At 42.6% G+C, this 21,157-nt stretch overlaps 2 protein-coding genes and 1 long non-coding RNA gene across 5 annotated transcripts in view; 2 read left to right on the forward strand and 1 right to left on the reverse strand.

Moving 5' to 3' along the window:
- The first annotated feature begins 1,039 nt into the window (after positions 1–1,039).
- LOC308476687 (carbonyl reductase [NADPH] 1-like) lies at positions 1,040–7,275 on the forward strand. 2 transcript variants are annotated; one of them, XM_081004489.1, is made up of 4 exons: positions 1,040–1,180; positions 1,706–2,037; positions 5,104–5,211; positions 6,200–7,275. In XM_081004489.1, exons 2-4 carry the CDS (start codon positions 1,749–1,751, stop codon positions 6,634–6,636), a joined length of 834 nt encoding a protein of 277 aa, XP_080860615.1. In that variant the 5' UTR covers positions 1,040–1,180; positions 1,706–1,748; the 3' UTR covers positions 6,637–7,275. The 2 variants fall into 2 exon arrangements, with proteins under 2 accessions (XP_080860615.1, XP_080860616.1); XM_081004490.1 differs by having other exon boundaries at positions 1,074–1,180; positions 1,730–2,037.
- Positions 6,785–9,462, reverse strand: LOC308476714. Its single transcript, XR_013986066.1, has 2 exons — positions 9,035–9,462; positions 6,785–8,398 (listed from the first exon to the last, which is right to left on the reverse strand). It is a non-coding gene; the product is annotated as an uncharacterized lncRNA (long non-coding RNA).
- Positions 9,463–9,626: 164 nt separating this feature from the next.
- Positions 9,627–21,157, forward strand: part of DOP1B (DOP1 leucine zipper like protein B) — a 65,810-nt gene continuing 54,279 nt past the window's right edge. The window contains exons 1-2 of one of the 2 annotated variants that reach the window (XR_013986041.1): positions 9,627–9,764; positions 13,962–14,124. Coding sequence is in view for 1 of the 2 variants with exons in the window: in XM_081004407.1 (XP_080860533.1) it covers positions 13,987–14,124 (138 nt within the window). In the remaining variant the exon portion in view is untranslated. The remainder of the gene's footprint in view (positions 9,765–13,961; positions 14,125–21,157) is intronic. The other variant, XM_081004407.1, reaches the window with a different exon arrangement.

Here is a 21,157-nt window from a genome sequence, read left to right on the forward strand (position 1 = left end):
CTCTATTCTCCTTAACCTCTTGGTTTGCCAACCACAAATCTTCCGTTTATACCTCCCTTCCTTTGTGCTAGTTTCTGTCTTCAGTGTTTATTTCTTGTGCTAACTTCTTCCCTAAGTAATTATTTTGTATTTTTATGTTGTGAACCACTCTGTGATCTTCAGATGAAGGGCAGTGTACAAATTTAATAAATAATACTAAACTCATTCTCTCTCTTGCATTGTCCTTGCATTGTCCCCACCACCACCACTTGCTTTCTATGCGTAGGCTAATGCATGTACTCTCTCTTTCTTCTTTTTACTTTCTTCAACCTTTCTTCCACACTCCCTCCAATTCCTCCTTCCCTTCTTTTCTTATTTTGAAAAATAAAACCCAGTACAAGTTCCTGTTTTCAGGCTCACCACTAAATACAATAATAATAATAATGGTGAGCCTCCAAGCAGGAACTTATATTGGGCTTTTGTTGTTGTTTACAGCACCAAGCACATATTAGCCACATTATAAATGATGAATTATAATGAATTTGACACATGATATGAACTGTACCATTTTTAGCTTGTTTACACATAGGTCTGAACACAGGCGCAAACTATTTTAACACATCTTCGAGTTTGTGTGAAGAGTGTGCACTTGTTGTGTTGTAGTTTGTGCATGTTGCTACACGGGTTTTACACAAGCTGAATGTAACTTGCAGACACCCCTATTGCAAGGACTTTAGTTTAAGAAATGATCCACTTTGAACTCAGTGGGATTTATTTCTAAGTAAACATAAGGCTGTGGAAAGTGCTTTTCCCTTCCCTCTTCCTGAGGGCATACTTGCAAACATAAAAGCTGCTTTTAGGTTTGTACATGTCTCATCTCCCATACACAGATAATACTCCTGAATGTGGAATATGTTACCTAACTTCAGACTGTTGCATAAACAAACAAGAGGGCACAAAGCTAATACCCAGAGGAGCAGATATATCTTTGAGTTACTCAACACTCTGCATCTGTTTTGTTTCAGATTCTCCTATAGGCTACATTCTAATATTCCCCCTCCTCCTTAAACGCTTGAGGCTCTATACAGCTGCCAGGAAAGGCGGGCCTCCAGCCTTTCCACCATAGCAACCTTGTTGTGCCTGCTCTGTGCAAGGGAAGGCGGAAGAGAGTCAACAGCAGGCGCTGAACATAACCAGCAGGGTAAGTTCTTGTTCTTTTTTCTTTGATTGCGTGAACCTGCTCAATTCTGTTGATAATCTAAAAAAAAAACCCCAGGGTAGATTATGGCCTCCCTGCTACGTCTCTGTAAATTGCAGAATAAAATAATGTGTAAAATAATATTCAAAGGTCGGGAAGAACCAATAGGCACACCCTGGGAATGGAGGTTTCAAAGCAATACTCCAAACCACATGCTCCAACTCAGGCAGTCCTTCATCTTTGCAATAGGGATAAATGTACATATCCAGTGAAGTTGCCACTCCATGTGTCTGGCAAATTGGCTTCAGACCAAAAAAAACCCTTTATGCCACAATAAATTCACAGGTTTTTTTAAAGGTGTCACAAGATTTTTTGAGCAAAAAAAAATATTTATGGAATTACTCCAGCAAATTGTTTTTGAAGTTTTCTTGCTGATTATGCTGTGCTATCAGGTAGCGCAATAATGCTGTGATGTTCTGACGCCATACAGAAAACATGCTCGGTTATGTGGATGTGTTTCTTCCTAAGGTGTCTCCTGTCCTATCTGATCAGAATCCGCTTGGCAGAGAGGATGTCTAAGAGCATTCCAGTGGCTGTGGTGACTGGCTCCAACAAAGGCATTGGGCTGGCCATCGTGCGGGCTCTATGCAAGCAGTTCACTGGGGATGTTTACCTGACAGCCCGAGATGTGGAACGGGGCAAGGAGGCAGTGGCCAAGCTGCAGGAAGAAGGGCTGAAGCCACAGTTCCACCAACTGGACATAAATGACCTGCAGAGTATCCGAACCCTACGCGATTTCTTGAAGGAGAAGTATGGAGGATTAAATGTGCTGATCAACAATGCAGGGATTGCTTTCAAAGGTAAAAACAGTGTTCAGTTTCTGGGAGCACCGCAGTCTGATACAAAAATGATCTTGTTGGTCCCTGATGAGTGGGAAGTTGAACTCACTTCAGTTACTTGGTGGTCAGGAAACTTTCATTCACCTTATTTCATATATTCTGGGGCTGAGCCTAGGGCTAAGAACAGATGCTGAGCTGAGACCTCTGACCAAAATTAAGTACTGGGTAAAGTACTTTTAACAGTGTACTTTGGACCTAGTGCAGTAGTTAAATATTTGCCACACTGCTTGCAATTTTCATGGGAGCTGCTCCTTCCTGCAGCTCAGGGCAGCTTCATACATTACTGTTTTCCAACACAGAAAATGCATAAATAGGACTAAGCATGAGAGCTGCATGTAAATAATCCAGTGTACCAATCTTTCATATGAGTACAGTGGTACCTCGGGTTTCAAACGCCTCAGGTTACAAACTCTGCTAACCCAGAAGTAGGACCTCGGGTTGAGAACTTTGCCCCAGGATGAGAACGGAAATCAAGTGCCGGTGGCACAGCAGCAGTAGGAGGCCCCATTAGCGAAAGCGGGCCTCAGGTTAAGAACGGTTTCGGGTTAAGAACAGACCTCCAGAACGAATTAAGTTCGTAACCCAAGGTACCACTGTATTCACTGCATGTACACATGTGCAGCTTCATGTCTGATGAGCTACACTTGAACCTATGTTTCTTAATACATGAGAAAATATTTTGCATGCATCAAAGCATAATCTGTGATGGAAAACTGCAAAACATATACAATTAACGTTTGATAAAAATGCAATTTGCTTCTTGCATTTCCTGTGGACACTATAATCAGATTAGTTAGACAAGCAAACAAATCATTCAGAAAAAGGTACTTTGCAGTTTGATTATTGGTTAGTTTCAGAGACAGAAGCAGCTAATTTTTTGTTAGTGATCTTTCTCACTATACAGTACATAACTGTCCCATGCAGGAAGTAAGTAATGTAAAACACAGGATACCTGGTGGATAGCTGGCAACTATCTATTATTATTACTAATTAGCAGTAGTAGTAGTAATAATTCTGAATGAGAGGTGATACTTTTAGCCTGCTCTTAACTTTATTCTTGCACACAGAAACCATGGGTACACAGACATAAAATCAATTGTACTTATTAACAAGGCAAATATAATTTCATGTTCTACAACAGAAATGAAAATTATTCCATCTAGATTTAATGTGGGTTTGTGTGTTATTGTTATTTTGTAATTTAAACATCTGGACACAATAAAATATGTCATTCTCTCACTTGGCATGTACAAGCAGCCAGAACTGCGGTAAACAATGCTAACTCAAGTGAATGCAGATGGTGTGGGAGCTTTGCACATCTTCAACATGTTTAAAAAATTGTATGACATCCTAGACAGTTTTGACATGTGTGTTTGTGACAGCCACCCTAGGTCTTGCGCCATCTGGGGAGAGGGTGTTCCCAGCTAGCATAGAGTGCACCCCTCTACTCAACCGAGTCTCCCCCTTTAAACAATAGGTGCCACTAGACAAGGTGTAAATTATTTCCACAAGGCTGTCCTTTATCAGCTGGCCTCCAAATTTCCCTGGGGTCTTCTTGAAGCCTCGTAAGGTAGTGTGGTATTCTATCTTCCAAGCTTGAGGGTGTTAAAAATAAGCCAAGACCACACAGGATTATGAAACAAGTTCTAAAGTTTACTAAACCTAGAAAAATGTGGATATTTAAGAAAAAGATATGCAGTGCAAAAGTTACAGAAAAGCAGTATATTCCCTTTAAAGCAAAACGGATTAAACCACAATCTACTTTCCCTGGACGAAACAGTCCCTTAATCCAGGTTTACAAAGTTTTTCCTTATCAGGTTGAGTTCCACCTTGAACTGCCCATCTCCTACTTTTATATAGTTATGAGTTGGGAGGAGGGGAGGCTGTATACCTGAGCCCCTCTTCTAATCCCTGGATCCAGCACATTTTCAGTTACTGAAATGGCTGGCTAATGAGTCATTAGGGAAGGGAGTGACTCTGTGCCAGAGGGCCAGGGTGGAGTGTTGAGTGATATGAGCTAGAAGCTGGGTGCAAAAGCTGCAGGCTGGAGAGTCAGAGAGAAAGCCAGGCCTGATTTCTGCTGGAATCCAAGGCTGTGGCTGTGGGAGAAGCAAAGCTCTCTTAGGGCATTAATGCTGTAAACCCCTCCATTGCCTCTTGGGCTTGCCCATCAGAAGGTTGGCAGTTCAAATGCGTACAACGGGGTAAGCTCCCATTGCTCTGTCCCAGCTTCTGCCAACCTAGAAGTTCTAAAGCACACCGGTGCAAGTAGATAAATAGGTACCGCTGCGGCGGGAAGGTAAATGGCATTTCTGTGCACTCTGGCACGCCTCATGATGTCCCATTGCCCCAGTAGCGGTATAGTCATGACCCGGAAAGCTGTCTGCGGACAAACACCAGCTCCCTTGGCCTGAAGCGAGATGAGCGCCGCAACCCCATAGTTGCTTTTCACTGGACTTAACCGTCCAGGGGTCCTTTACCTTTACCTATGTATATATACTCTATATCATAAAGACATCACAGCCTCTGCCATGCCTTATTCCAAAAGGAAACATGAACCCTGCGTCGATGCCTGAACCCCTGGAATCCTTCACTACTCAGAGATTGGGGTGGCGTGCAATAATATAGATTCCTGTCAATCACATGAAGCACCTTAGCCAGAGATGAGGCAATTCTCACATACCAAGGAGTTTTAATTAACTTGATATTTGAGCCTTGAGGTATTTGCTAGGTTTCCAAGTTAACCCTATAATCCCCCAAACAACCAGACAGGTTATCAAACAAGTAAAATGTACAACAGCTGGCTGGGGGTTGATGGGATAGTCTAAAACATCTGAAGGGCACCAGGTTGTTAAAGGCTGTAGTAAGGTTTTCAATAATGTTACAGCTGCACAATGTAATTTCAACTAACGTTGACCATAAGTGGACTATGTTGTTTGCCTTTTTAGTGTACGTGCTGGAAAGACTGTGTGCATTTGTACCTTAATGCATATTTTTGTATTTCCATTTTCTTTGCCCAATAAAAAGTGGAGGACCCCACACCGTTTCCTACACAAGCAGAAGTGTCCATGAAAACAAACTTCTTTGCAACCAGAAATATTTGCAACGAGTTATTACCACTTATTAAACCACAAGGTGAGCTTTGCATTTTCATCCTGCAGAAGTAAATATTGTATTTTTAAATAGTCACAACCCATCCTGGGACCTTATAGTAGGGCAGGTAGGAAATCAAAATGAATAATTAATAACAACAGACAAACAGATAGACAGACAGACAGACCAACTGAGCTTTTCAACTCTGATCTTGTTCTTTACAGCCATCGTGTAAAGAGGATAGGATAGCACTCTTGATGTAGTACATGAAACAAGAGACAAATAGAAGTTGAACTAAGCCAGATAGGGCTTAGTGAGGTTTATCACATGGATTTATTGAAGAAGAAAGAAGGGGCAGGGGGAGCAAACTGGATTTGTTTTCTGCTCTGTGTGATACAATATTGTAAAATCAGCAGCTTGTCAGATGATTCAGATTTCTAGCTATTTCAAGAAGCTAGTGAAATTACTGGCATCATACTGCACTATTGATAAACTCTGAGTAACTGCTGCATTCTATCTTGAAATGTCCAAACATTGTATACAGTGCTTTTTTTCTGCATACCGTTGAGTACCCCCAGAAAAAAGCACTGTGTGTATGTGTTAAATGCCACTGTGATAGCCTTCAGAGCTATTAAACTCAAATTACACAGCATATATATTTTAGATTTTCCATCAACCGTTTCTTATTTTAGAATATCTCCATGGCATCATAGAAAGGTTTCTGTTCTTGTGTATGAAACTTGCTTGTGATTTATTCTTCATTATTTACTTGCTGTATGACACTTATTATTTCTACTTGCTCTGCAGAGTATTGGGTTGTACACTATCATGGGCATAGCCAAGGGGGGGTGGAGGTAGCAATACAAATAAATACAAATCTGAGGTTCTGCTGTGCCCATGTACCCAACGTTAGTGTTACTCAGAGGGGACCCATTATAAATAATTGGCTTGCCTAACTTGGGTCTGCCCAGTATGTCTACTTTGAGTGGTCCATTGGTTATTGTGCAATTATCATCTGTTTTTGTCACAGGAAGAGTAGTGAATGTCTCCAGTGTCATGAGTGTCCGGGCCTTGGCCATGTGTAGCCCAGAACTACAGAAGAAGTTTCGGAGTGAGACAATCACTGAAGAGGAACTAGTGAAACTCATGGAAAAATTTGTAGAAGACACCAAGAAGGGAGTGCATGAGAAGGAGGGTTGGCCAAATTCAGCTTATGGGGTGACCAAAATCGGAGTAACGGTTTTGTCCAGAATTCAAGCAAGGCGCCTGAATGAGACAAGAAAAGGTGATGGTATTCTTCTGAATGCCTGTTGCCCTGGGTGGGTCAGGACTGACATGGCAGGTCCTAAAGCCCCCAAATCTCCTGATGAGGGAGCTGAGACTCCAGTGTATTTGGCCCTTTTACCCCTGGGAGCCGATGGGCCCCACGGGCAGTTTGTTAGTGACAAAACAGTTCAACCTTGGTGAATTTTGGCATGTGTCCAATTTTATGGAGCGCCATTCTAGTTGAGATCACATAGGCTTCTGCTCCCTACTGAGCCTCCAGTGCCTACTGAAGACTAATTTTATTCCAGCAGGCATTTTAATTGTAGTTTTCTTTTATAGTTTTAACTGATTTTTATTTTTTGTATTCTTTGTAAATCACTTAAAGGCTATTGTAGTGAAGTGCTATATAAATTGTTTTAATAATAACTAATAAATAAAATAACTGGAGCTTATCTGAGATGTTGCAGTTGGCTCTTAATGAGTAGAGCTCTTGAAAAGAGGAGGATGGATGGAGAATTTTTGTTAAGTTTCCCTGTTGCTCTGTGGTCAGTTACAATCACAATATTAATTTAAACACTGTACTACTCTGTACAACTTCACACGTAAAGAAACATGTGCATCTCTCTCACCCACATACACAAACACCTCCTGTCACTACTTGCATGTGGTGTGGTTTTTTTTGTACATCTTTAGTGCTGCCTTCACCCTTAAAAAAAAAATAGAGAAGCTGGCTGTTTATATCAAGGGCCATGCCCTGTAACCCTAGATTAATAGCTGCCAGCTGTAATTATTCAATGTGGAGGAAAATACAGACATAGCCAACAGAGTTAAACAATAAAATAAAGATCCCTGTCATATGAGCCCTTGCATTGAAAACCAGATGCTGGCTAAAATGATGCCCTATAATTAAATTCTTAATTCCTACTATTTTGTTATATCCCTCTTGTAAAAAAAAGTGGAGCCAAAAGCTTGCTGTTCCTTCTTTTACTTCTCTACTACTTGTAAGAAAATGAGAATGCAAAAGCACTTTGCAGGAGAAATTAAATGCAATTATATTGGTACGGCTAACCTATTCTATATATGTAACTCTGAATCAGGCAAATAGTATTTTACATGAACTTTTGTGAGATTTGAATAAATTATGAACTGTTACAATGACCTGCTTATTTAGAGCTTCTTAACATCATGATTAAAGTTTTTTTATTAGTTTACTTTTTAAATATTCTTTCTTTCAAAGCCAAGTTACCGTATGATCAGCAAACCAATCACAAACCCAGTTATCCATGTCCCTAAAGATCAAATCACCCACTTTCATGGTCAGAAAAAGCAACCAGAACTGCTGCGTTGGGAGAAACAGGCGAGCTTTCCAGAGAAGCCCCCACCAGAATACTTCCCATCTCACTGATCTGTTCCAGCAGCTGGAGCAGATTTGCAGGATCAAAGCTGTTGGTGGAACAAAGATTGAGTGGGATGCAATTATCATGTCCTATGAAGGTCTCATCTACAAACCTCTGTTTACCCAGGTCAACTACCTTGGCCCCAAGGGAGCAAACTAACTCCCTGAGGTCCAGGACTGATTTGCACTGAGTATCCCACCCCTGATTCTGTCCATCAGGAAGACATACAACATTCTGTGCTACACTGGATAGCTCCCACACCTCTGCTGGCATTCTACCAGCAGATGTTGTTGTTGAGCAAGTTAATTTACTTGGGCACCTGGGGTTTGTAAGTTCACTAAGGGGAGGGACACAGTCTGCCCGGTTGCTGAACTCGCTTGGCTGCTTTACTCACTTTGGCTCGAGGCTCAGCTTTGACACTTGAGCTCGCAGAAATGCATATTCAGCCTAGTCTCTCCTAGGTTCTACATTTGTAGCCCTGGCTAAATTCCTCCAGCTGCTGATGCAGGAGGTCCTCATTTGAAAATCACAAAAAGCTGCTGCTCAGCTACTAGTTTCATCCAATCCTAGTGAGCAGGAATATGAAAGGCGGGTTAGGTTAATATACATACAGTATGTGTGTGTTATTTCTGAGCAATGATCATTCAAGGGATACAGCAGTCACACAAAGTTCAGCTCACTGGAGGCTGTGATATTTTTTTGCAAAATATGGTTTATTTATAAAGTGGCTTACAAAAAACCCAAAAGTACCTCTAAAAATCTACAACCATAGTTAAAACATACAAGTTCAGTGTAGTAGTATTAGTAGTAGTAATACTACAAAGGGAAATCCAAATTCTTCCCCTACTCCCAAAGCACAATCCTCAATTTTACCAATAATGAAACATCAGGTAACATTTGCTCTTGCTCTCTTCTTGTGGCAATAGCTGCCCACGTGCCCCAAACAGGAAAAGCCAATGGCGGATAGCACGGAGTAGTGACTGAGCGGAGAACACACAAGCATGGAAATATTTCATCAGGGGCCACCCACTGATGGCTGGGGAAATAACGGAATACCTATGCAAAACTGATGACTAAAAAAATGTGTGGACAGAAACATGTCAGTCATACGTAGATAAAAATTAGACTCGGCTGACCTAATAAAGCCCCCTCTGGAAACACCTTTACAACCAAAAGCCAAAGAGTTGAAAAGGATCGCTAACCTTCATCTCCCAACCTTTCAACAGTATCATTTCGATTTTTTTGCAGGATCCAGCCAATGGATCCAGGGACTCAGATTAAGCCCCTCTTTTAATTACGAGATTGGCATTTCCCAAACTGCCCACAGCAGTCCGACCTATGTACTCCGAGATTAGTGCCACACTCGAACCAAAACAACCCTGCAGTCTCCGCTTCTGCCAGCAGATGGAGCTAGAGACGTGCCCAAACGCGCGATGTTGGGACGCACCATCTCAGCGGGGCGGGGTGGGGGTGGGCAGCTGCGCCTTTGAATCCGGCTTAAACATCGCTAAGGCGAGCTGTCCATGCTCAAGCGGCTGGAAAGCCCATAACGGGGACGAGGCGTGGCCCCGCGCCACTTTATAGAAAAAGCGGGGTCCCGTAAATCTTGCTATCACTATTCTCCTTCCCCCCCCCCCGCGCTTCAAAATGGTACTCCTCCATCCGGCAAGGGCAAGGGGAGGGTGCGAAGAGGAGGCGTAGTAGCCCGGGCGCCATGGCGACGGGAGATTCCGCCCCCGCCCTTCCTTGTAGTCTCTAGCTCCCGCCTCGGCCCCGCCCAGCTGCGAGACACGTCGCAGGAGAGGGAAGCGGCCGGGGAGCCTCAGCGAAGCTGCGGCGGCGACGCGAGCCCTTCCTCCGCGGTGGGAGCAGCAGCAGTAGCAGCAGCAGCAGCCAGCGCGACGCCTCTGCCGCCTGCTCCTTCCTCAGTTGGTGAGTAGGGAAGATGGGGGACAATGTGCTGCTGCAATTGAGGAAGCCCAGCCAGCCAATGCTTCCTCTTTCCCCTCCCTTTTCTGCATAGGGAGGACGGCTGGGGGTGGGGCTTCTTCCCTCCACGAAGGGACCCCTTTGCCCCCCGACCAATGAAGCGCAGGTGGGGAAACAAAGCAAACATCCCATTTTCTCCCTTAAGCATCCCTTCAGGATGTCTCTCTCTCTCTATATTTCTGAAATGGTGCTTATTCCTGATTTCAACCGAGGAGGGGGAAAAGGTGGAAACCAGCGCTCTCCTTCGCTTCTCCACATAGGCAGGCGTAGAAATGTAGAGGGCATAAACACGTGTTTGTTTGTTTGTTTGTTTGTTTGTTTTGTTTGTTTACGTGGTTAGCAGTGCCTGCGATTCTACAGGTTGTCTGTATCCTGCTGCCCGCCCCCCTCTCGGGTGCTTCTGCAGCTGCCTGTTATGTTGCTGCTGCTAGAGAACAGCTGTTGGGTTGTGTTTGCTATGTAGGAGCAGCAGCCTGTCAAAGGCGAGGAGAGGGAAAGAAGGGCGGGGGGAGGAAAAGCTGTTTTACTGCATAATCGATGCTGTATCTTTCCCCACCTCGCCTTATTTGCACACCATTGTGTGTCTGAATGATCTGGCAGACTGAAATGAGGGGGGGGGGGTGATTTGAGAGAAGCACTGATTTTAGCACCAGTAAACAGGCTCGGTAGAACAGGTTTGGCTTCCGCAGGACAATGCATCACTGCCAAACGCTGCAGTTTTTCCCTGTCTGTAAGCAAAATGGAGAGAAGTAGAGGGCATTGTAACACTATTTACATGAATGGTCTATTGTCCCCGTTTTATGAGTCTTGTGTGTGCTTTGACCAGAAGTTGCATTTTAAAAACAAATGTCTGGTTGCTGTTTTTCTTTTAGTGCATTTTGTTTTATTCTGTACTTGATCTTTTTTCCAGAATAAGTTCCTAATTGTCCTGTGTTCTTTGTTCATTTTCAAGGCCGTCATACTTGGATAACAAACCCTCATTATCCATGGTTCCCAAACCTTTAGTGGCCTTTTAAAAATAAGAATTTTAGCAGTGCAGCTTTACATGGTGTAGTGCACCATTTGATTCAAGATGTTGTAATTGATGTAGGTTTTCCCTTCTCACTGATTGAGGCATAGGGACCATATCCAAGATGTAAGCTGGCAATGGGTGAGTTGCCAGGCTACCAGTGATTGGTGACACTCTTAATTAGGGTTTTGAAAACCAGACTTCAAGTTTAGAGTATACAAAGGGCCATCAAGGTTCTGAATGATAGCCATCAAATTTTAGTGACAGAACATATACAGTGGTACCTTGGGTTACAAACACCTACAAACACTTCAGTTATAGACTCCGCTAACCCGGAAATAGTACCTCGGGTTAAGAACTTTGCCCCAGGATGAGAACAGAAATCGCACGGCGGCAGTGGGAGGCCCTATTAGCTGAAGTGATCCCTCATGTTAAGAACAGTTTCAGGTTAAGAACGGACCCCTGGAATGAATTAAGTTCGTAACCAGAGGTAATTTGGATTAGGGGGCAGATCTGATCACTTTATTTCTTCTGCACACTTCTGATAATAGAGGATGTTTGTCCTTGCAGCCCTTGACCAGGAATATTTCTGCCTGCTTCACAGGAGGTATTGATAAGAATACAGCTGCTTAGAGGGACTTCTACTAGACTAGAGTCTGCATCGGCTAGTGAAAAAGGCTAGTAAAATGAGAAAAATAGCAGCTGTACATTTTGTCTCATATGTCACTTCCTTGACTGCTAGAAGCTTACTCTTTTTAGAAAGATGTTAGCTGGTCACCTGGGGCTCATGCTGTGTGGGACAATTCACCTCCACACACATAGATACTTTTGCTGGTGCTTTCTTCAAACTGGTTTCTGGGAGGCCGTTAGGGTTTCCAAATAGCAGTTCTGAATACTGAGTTGATCTTGTCTCTTTTGTGGCCTCTTTTGACTGTGTCTTTCCCTTATTAAACTCCCCTGCCACCATGAAGTCATGGCCATTTGCCTGAAAAATACACAACACTTTCTCTCATGGTTATTAAGATGTGGCACATACAACATCATTTTCTACGTGGCTGATATTAATGAAAGCTGCTGAAAGGCCCAGCATGAAGATTTTATTGACTATTAAAATATATGAGCCATACTCAACTAGGACATTGCACTTGCAGAAGCCAGGACAAGGCCTTCTGCTAGCACAATACGATTTCCCTTGAGAGAACCCTTGGAACAGTGTGCAGGGGAAGGAGAGAGAGAGTATTGTTACATATAGTAAGCAAAAATGCTGTCACCGATGGAAAGATACCCTTAGCGCTACAGCAAATACAGCCCGTAGCTTCTAAAGTCATATGATAAGAATGGCTGGTATGTTTCTCCAAGATCCCCCACTAAATAATATAGCATACTGAGCAGCTTTCTTAATCTAAGAAAGCAACTCCTTCTATCTACATTTGCTTTTGCCTTCATAAAGAGTTAATTGTTAACTTGCTCACTGAGGCTTCCGGGAAAGTGTTCAGTTCCTGTTTACATCTGCCTCTGTGAATTAAAACATCAGTTTCCTGACAGATGGACAAAAAAATAATTACTACATTTATTTTATTAAATGTTAAGTAAATGAAAACATAGTATCAGAAGCAATATATGCAGTTGGTAAGTTTGGCAAACCAATTAAACCAAGTCAGGCTTCTGCAAACTCAGCCCTGCAGATGTTTTGAGACTATAATTCCCACCATCCCTGACCACTGGTCCTGCCAGCTAGGGATCATGGGAGTTGTAGGCCAAAAACATCTGGAGGGCCGAGTTTGAAGAAGCCTGAACCAAGTGATGCACATGGGAATGGAGTTTGGAACCTGTGGCCATCCAGCTGTTTCTGGACTACAACTCGCATCTGGACTACAGCATCATCTGGAGGGCCACAGGCTAGCCACACCTGCTTCAAGTTTCACTCTGAGTCAATTGCAACAAATGCCTAAAACCTATTTTCTTTTAGTAGTGAACTGTGTACTGTTAGACCCTAATGACAGGCTTGCCATATATAATTATGGACTCCTTTCCATTGCTGCTGGTTAAAATGTTTGATATACAACATAAGTAGCATATATACTGCCTTTTCCTATTATGTTTGTTAATTTAATCCCAAAATATGGTTTGTAATTATGTGCATGAAAAGGTTTGGGTGGCAGGCTCGTGTGCGCGCCCGGCCTTGAGTTGTCATGTTGTCCAAACTGGACAAACCATTGCTTACTTGTTTGCCAAAATCAATCCCTGACTTGTAGGCAAACAGTGATCTACCCCAGTTCAGACAAAATTGCAAGTTATGGTTTGCTGAGAATCCGGAAGCAAGTGCAGAAATCATGTGCATGAAGTGGTAGAGAGTCCACACAAACCCGAGGCTCAAGCCTGTTTGTGCATGTAATGCCAAGTTGTAGTCTGAACCAATTTGCAGTAATTTTAATTTTTAGATGCTTATTTGAGCCTGAAAAACTGTGATTTGTTAACCATTAGTGCAGTTTGACATGCAACACCATGCTTTGGTTATACAACTGAACCGGCATAGGATTCACGAATTACGAGTACCGAGTAGAGCAATTGTCTATTGTCATTCTTACAGTGAATAAATAGAAACCTCTTGGTTTCCCATAACAGAAAAATTACTAATCTGATTCCAGTGAGAGCAATTTTAATATAAAATACTAGGGTTTCTAGATGAAGAAAAAAACAGACATGTCTGTAGCAATACTATTTCAAGTATCAACACAGCCTTAAATGTTAACGGGTATTTTGTCCTAGAAAGTGGGACGTTCTAGTTTATGTGAATGTGTGCAGTTTGGAGTATTTAATTATCTTATCATGTCACATTATCACTAAAATAACTGATGAGTAACTTGCTTGTATTTCTGAGATTTTGTATGAAACAGTGAATGGTCCTTGCAGTTTCAAAGCATCTTTGGAACTGAACTACAACCTCAAAGCAGTGGGATCACATTTTTTGGTAGAATTTAATTCAGCAAGAAGAGCATTAAATCAGCTAATCTTGTGTGTTTAGTGACCCTCGTTAAGGATAACTGCATACACATTTCACAGATAATGAGTACAGTATATAAAATGCCATTAAGATCTGATCAGAGTTTATTTTTGTTTCTGTTTCCAAGAACATTTTGGCTATGAAAATTTAAAATGGACCCTGAAGAGCAGGAGCTGCTTGGTGATTATAGATACAGAAATTATTCTTCAGCAATTGATAAAGCTTTAAGGAACTTTGAATCATCGAGTGAATGGGCAGATCTTATATCTTCTCTTGGTAAACTTAACAAGGTACAGTATCTGGGTTTTTTTTGCTGTTCTTACTGTTGTTCAAAAAAATAAAAATGAATTTTTTATAGCACATAATGACAGCTAGTAGATAGGTTTACAGTTTGTATATCATTCTGACAAGCTGTTGATAAGCAGATTCTCGATGGTATTGTAGTACAAAAGGCAATTGCAAAATGAAACAAACCAATTTTTACAGAAGTACAAAAAGCAGCTGCAAATGATAGTTTGGAGGGACAGATAGTGGCAGAGCAATAAAACCATCCAAACAGCCATGCTGGATTGTGTGGACAACTATGCTTCCAAAAATCCAGTTGATTCTCTTGAAATTGTAGCTTCTTTGAAATTTCCTAAGTCATGAATTGCCATGATGCAACTTCCCATATCACTGACGTGAGTTAACAGTGTTTTTTACCCTGTGTACTGTGACAACTTTCAAGAATGGTTGGTCACTTTTCTGTTGTGGTTTGAATGCATTGTGATGGAACCAAGTTGCACATATAACAGCAAAATTCTCACTTCGTATTTCATGTCACTAAGGAGCTCAGCTTTGTTGCCAGCTTAAGTGTACCACTCAGTGAAGGGGGGGAGTCTCAGGGTCAAACACCAATTGCGGCCCTCCGGGCCTTTCTATATGGCCCTCAGCTCTCCCCAGCCATATCCCTCTCCTGCCTTGATTTACACGCTCAGTTATTAATATTTTTTGCCTGGCTAGAATGTGTCCTTAAGCTTGGGTAATGCTGCTTGTTTGTCTGGATGGAAGATACAAGAAGGGTGTGTGAGTATGTGTCGAAACTAGTTTACTGTACAAAAGTAAAATTCATGTTCATTGCTCTGCCTCCTTTAGCCTCTGGCACTGCCTACCACAGCCATGTGCCACCTCGCAGAAGGTTATCCAAAAGGGAATGTGGCACTCGGGATTAAAAAGGTTCTTCATCCCTGCCTTAGCACTTTGACTCGAAAAAAGCATCGTTCTGGATGCAACTGTGCAAAGCAAGGGCTTATAGTTAAACAGCAGCATATATAAGCTATCATAAACAGAATATTTGCTTACCCTGATGCCAGAGGTGAAGAATCTCTACCCTGCAAGCCTAATTAGGCCTGGTGCTGGTCCAGATTTGATCCATGAAAGAATTTGTCAGAAACCACTCCTACATATGCAGCTAGGAAGAAACTGTCAGGATCTTAAAGAGAGCTCCTGATTCTTCCTTTGCAAGAGGAGCTCCCTATCAACACCAGTCAGTTGGGATCAGCCGCCCTGGGGAGTTAGTTCCCTGTCGGCAGCTCCCTAGTGCATCCAAAAGTGTTGGAAAAAACGATTCACAGTACTTTCAATCCAAGCCATTTCCTGTGCAGAGGGGGAAATGCCCTGTTTAAAACAGAGCATTTCTTTCTCTCCAGAGCAAGCTCTTTTGAAGGCACTCTCCCAGTTCCTTCCAGCTGATTGACACCTGTCAAAGCTCAAAGGAAGTCTGTGTAACTCCCACTTGGTGGTTATGGCAACCTATTCTGAAGATGCACTTTCCGTGTCAATCACCTGATGTCATTACGACGCAAGAAGATGGCTCTGTTGACCTTCATCCTCGATCTAGTTATGCACATGGAACCTGCTTCCACTTTTTCACTCAGTGCCAGTAGCTGGGAGGCTTGCCTCCAACCAGCTTACCAAATACTGTAGATCACTTCATCTTCCTTTGTGCTGGGATAAGCTTCATCCCAAGGAAGGCAAAATCTTTTAAGAGTTCTCTCTCCAGGGACCCTGGTGTTCTTCAGTCTTCATGCGATATCTCCTGAGACAAATTCTCCAACCCTAATTTGGCGTGCTCCCCTTCCTACCTCCTTTCCCCCCATTGTTTCCTACCCTTCTTCTATCTTTGACTTGATTTTGATCCAGCTGTGTACCTAAGGGGAATGTGCAGCCTCCTGCTCCCCTTTCAACCCATCTCTTCCTTTCCCCAATTAAGGGGTCTCAAGGGAAACAAGTTGCCTTCCTTTAGAGACTGAAGGAACCTTTAAAACCTTGCTTACTTTCAGTTTCCCATCATTGCCTTTGCCTGCATGACACTTATTTCTGTAGAGTAAAACCATGACCCATAATTCAAAAGGAAAAGTTCCCTTTAGCTTTGGTAAATCAGCTGCGATAAACTCCTAGGTCGCTGTGAGGCCTTAAGACAAGACTTCCACACGTTCCATTTTTCCCTGGAACAGAGAAATATCTGTGCTTCCTTTTTTCTATCTCCACAATAATTCCTCTAGTTTCACTGTTCTCTGTCCTGTCCCAAACTTCATTTCGTTTTCAGCTTGAGTTAGCCCCAAGGGAATTAGGCCTCCCATGCAGCCTGACAGATCGGTTCCCACCCCCTTTGAACCACTTGAGAATTGCTGAAGGTCTTTGCCAGGCATAGGCAACCTTGGCCCTCCAGATGTTTTGGGATTACAATTCCCATCATCCCTGACCACTGTTAGCTGTCCTGTTAGCTAGGGATCATGGGAGTTGTAGTCCCAAAACATCTGGAGGGCCGAGTTTGCCTATGCCTGGTCTTGGCAGACCATTTAATGAGTTTTCTGTCTGTTGCAGCAATTGCAGTTTCATAGAATTCAAATGGCAAGTTGTACAATGTAAGAAGCAATAAAAATACAATACAATTAAAAATCTATCTTTCATCTTCAACCACAAATTCAGACTAGGTCTGGGCAATATATCAGTATATCACTGAGTGAAACCGCCATCCCACTCTGCCCTCATGCGACGGAGAGGGAAAAACAAGCTATATCGGTGAGGTGCCGATACAGCTTGTTCCTCTGCATCTTTAAACTGCTCAGCTGAGGACACCGCCCCCCCCCCCAGCTGAGCAGTGCAAACAAGTTGCATTGTCCCAGCCCACAAGCCTGGGTGAAACCGCCTCACCCCTCGAGATGAGAACCGGGGCAGTTTCACCTGGTGTCTCGCGGGCAGAGGCCAATATAGCTTGTTTTTTCAACATCACGGTATATTGGCTGGTGATATACCATGATGTTGAAAAGCTGGTATCGCCTAGCCCTAATTCAGACACACTGCAGATCACCTGAAATTTAGCTCATGGAAGACTGGGGGTCCATGGACCACAGCTTGGGAAACCCTGGTTTGGGCTATGCTTTGCTTGCACATTCCTCAATACCTGTTTGTTTCACAGATGCACACTTACTAATCCTTTCGTTGTTTTGCAGTAACCTATATCAGGGGTGGGAAACTGGATCCAGAAAGTGTGCTGGCTTGTTGTATCTTCCCCACTCCCTTTGGGTCTCTAGAGGTGCCTGCCCCAATGACATCAAGTGCCCCAAGTGGGCCATCTGGGGTAATGAGGTGGTGCCATATTACCATCCTTCTGACAAAAGCATTGCTGCCACTTACCTAAATGGTGCGAGGTAGGTCAGGGTGGCAGCAAGGTAGAGACTGCACAGGCACCCTGGTGGGAGCGCTGGACTGGCACTCTTGGCGCACCCGTGTAGCCTTGACTTCACCAGCACCCTGACCCATCTCCTCACAGTTCTTATAAGCTGCAGCTCTTGAGAGGTCAGTGGTGTGGCACCGCACAGACCAATCCCAGTATACTCTGTAATCCTGTACACTTTGAGCTTGGTCTGAGTTAACAGGCATGTGCAAAAATATTTGCAGTAGCTAATCCTAATAGCGGGCTGATAGTCCTAAAATATATTTGTAGATCAGTCAGTGAGTTTTATACAAATTGTATTGATTGACTGTCGGTAATTTTTGAATCAAGAAACATACTTCCTTTTGTAGATGAATTGCATGTATTTATAGCAGGCATCATCTTAGACTTATTCTCTCCTATATGCTTGCCAGCTGCAAGTTTTATAACGGCATATATAAAATATTTAAAAAATCTTTGCCATATCTCACTTTTGCCATTGCCTCTGTGAATGTGCATAAGCCAGCTCCTATTGCTTTCTTTTCTTCACTGTTCTTTCTTGAAGTTTTCTGTAACAATTCTACCATGACCTTCTTACCTATTTTTAATATGGGCTTTTATGTACTGACTATTCACGTTAGTATGGGAATGGTAGCATTTTCTTTCTATTGGCAATGGAATAGAATCATGCAGAGCAACTCTTATTCATGGCCACAGCATACGTTATGCAACATATGCATGTAACAGTCTCTTGGTTTTGTGTGAGTATGTTTAATGACTGGGAGGCTACAAGTTAAGTAGAGGAACGGCAGGGGAAAGGAACTGCTTAACTTCCCCATCTTTGGAGAGAGAGAAAAAATTAACATTGGGGACCATATTCACCTAGTTTGTTCTTTGCTTCTTCAATTGAAACTACTCTGTAGCTGCTAGGCACTGGCATAACACAACAGGAAAACCTTGGAAAATAAGAAGGTTTTTCTTTGAAATGTTCACTGGAATGTGATTCATTTGCTTAGAACATGGGTATTTGTGGCACATAAATGCAGTTTTCAAGACAGAATGACTACTTGCAAATTAATCTTAGTTTGAGATACAGTGGTACCTTGGGTTACATACGCTTCAGGTTACAGACTCCGCTAACCCAGAAATAGTACCTCAGGTTAAGAACTTTGCTTCAGGATGAGAACAGAAATCATTCTCTGGCGGCGCGGCAACAGCAGGAGGCCCCAGTAGCAAAAGTGGTGCTTCAGGTTAAGAACAGTTTCAGGTTAAGAATAGACCTCCGGAACAAATTAAGTACTTAACCCAAGGTACCACTGTACACACTTAATTTATATGTGCCAGGCAAAGCAGTACAGTAATAGCTTTAACTCCTTTGCTTAAATGTGCATTAATACTCTTTTCCCTTTTCAAACTTGCATGTGTAGGGTTTTTTCCTTGTCTTTTTCTGCTGCAGGTAGTAAATCACATGCTGAGCTTCTGGGTCTTAAATGCCCCATTGGTGTTACGGGCAGTGATTGTAATTGGTCTTAATTAGAGTTAATGGTATAAACTAAGTTCTCAACAGGATAGTGGGGATTTTCCAGTTGACAGGTCTTGATGTTGTAGCAGATGTTGACCAGGCTAACTTGTCATAGTAATGTTGAACATAGTAGTGTTTGATTTACAGTATTTCAAAATTTATTTGCTGCCTTAAAAGTATAGGTAGTTTGCTTTAAGCTATTTTTAATGTTGCAGTTTAAATTGTTGTGACCTGCCCTGGGAACATAGACAGAAGGGCCGGTTATTCTTATTCTTATTACTATTACTGTTAGTATTAATAATAATACAGTTCATTGCTAGTCAGGCAAGAGCTTAACTATCAGCCAGGTTCAGATGACACATTAAGAAAACCTTAGCTTAGCTCACTCCTGCACCAAAAAGGACCAGTGAAGAACAAAGTGCCTGTGAGCTCCTTCCTGAGAACCCACATATTTGCACTGAGGCAAGGCCTGGCTTAGCATGAAGTGTGGACCATTGCTTCATACTACTTCCTTATCATGTGACAAATAGGGTAACTGAGTCCTTCTGATAAGAAGTTTTAGTGCCCCCATGAGCTGTTCAGCTGAATGTTTGAGTGACATAGCAATACAGCCCTTGCACACCCATACCCATTTGTTTGTACAAATGAAAACGATTAGCAAAATTTTCGAGATGGGTTTAAATTTGTAATATAAAACACGAGGGGGGGGGGGAAACCCTGTTGAATGAATTTTAAAATATTTTTCCAATGCCGTATTCTTTTGCATTATGGATCACAAATTAGCTGCAGTCCTTTGGATCTTTGATCAGTTTACTTTTGCAAACTCAACATAGCAGTTCACACACCCTTAACAAATAGTCCAGAAGTTTACACTCTGTCTAGTTGCTCCCAACCCAGTGATATATTCTAGCTTTTACATATTCTGCCTGTTCTAGGACTTCCGTGAAAAGAGACAACTATTACTATACTATGCCACAAAACATTCATTTGTTTAACACAATTCTGTCCTTCTGAAACCAATCCCTAGATTCAGAGTGGTGAACAACAGTTTAAGGGGTTGGTAGCGCAAACTGTATACATAGTCAAATTGTATGGGGACCACATTTTGAGATTCTTGCATTGCAGCAGAGTGGACTAGATGACCCTCACGATTCCTCCCAACTCTACAATTCTATGAAATAAATGGAAATCTGCAAAGGACTGAAATACTTAAGAACTCTCTCTTGCATTGTCTGACATTTCAGATTCCTACATCCCAGCCACTGCCATTTCTGTACTAAAATATGTAACCTTCCCAATTAGATTAGCCATGCATCTGATAAAGTGGGCTATGAAAGTTATGTTGCAATACCATTTGTTAGTGTTTTATTTTGTAATGTGCTACAATATCCTAGGTTCCTTTTCATAAAGTAAGATGACACTTGTGCCTGTTTATTTGTGGCCATCATGATGCTTAGTTAAGTAGCCTGAGATCAAGTTTTACTCACACTAAGTGGGTGTAGACCTGGGCGCTTCAAGCAAGGGGAGGAAACGTACATACGCAATATATATTTTAAAAAGCAAATTAGCTCTTGATGGCCAAAACAAAAGAGGACAATCCTCATGCCTTTCCAGGAAGAATTTAGGCTCTGGGGTGATTCGTATTTTGCCATTCTTAAGAACAAAAGAGAAGATAGAAAGTGTCAGGGAACTGACATCGGAGCTAGAGGTGGAGGGAAGGCTCTCTGATGATGCTGGAGAAGGGCCCAGCAGGGAGAGAGGCAGCTCAGCAGATGGGGAAGCAATTCAGTGCAACACCAGGAATAAGGAGGGGCAGATGGGGGAATCGGCGAGAGGGCTCCCAGACTCTTCACCGGACACCAGCGGGGAGAGCACTGGTCCTCCGCTACCCACGCCCTCCCTGCGCAGAAGACTTCCGCGCAGAGAAAGTAGGAGGAGCCTGGGTGTCAAACAACTTTTATGTTGGAAAAGGTTTAAGAAACGCCCACTGACGGATTCTGCTAGCGACTGAGGCAGCCACGAATTGAAGGGCTGTCCAGACAGAAAGGTTTAACAAGGCAACATAGCCAGGAGAGGCGGCAACTTACGCACGAGCAACCCCATA

This window comes from Podarcis pityusensis (genome assembly GCF_964106645.2).
Source record: "Podarcis pityusensis genome assembly, chromosome: 4".
NCBI lineage: Eukaryota > Metazoa > Chordata > Lepidosauria > Squamata > Lacertidae > Podarcis > Podarcis pityusensis.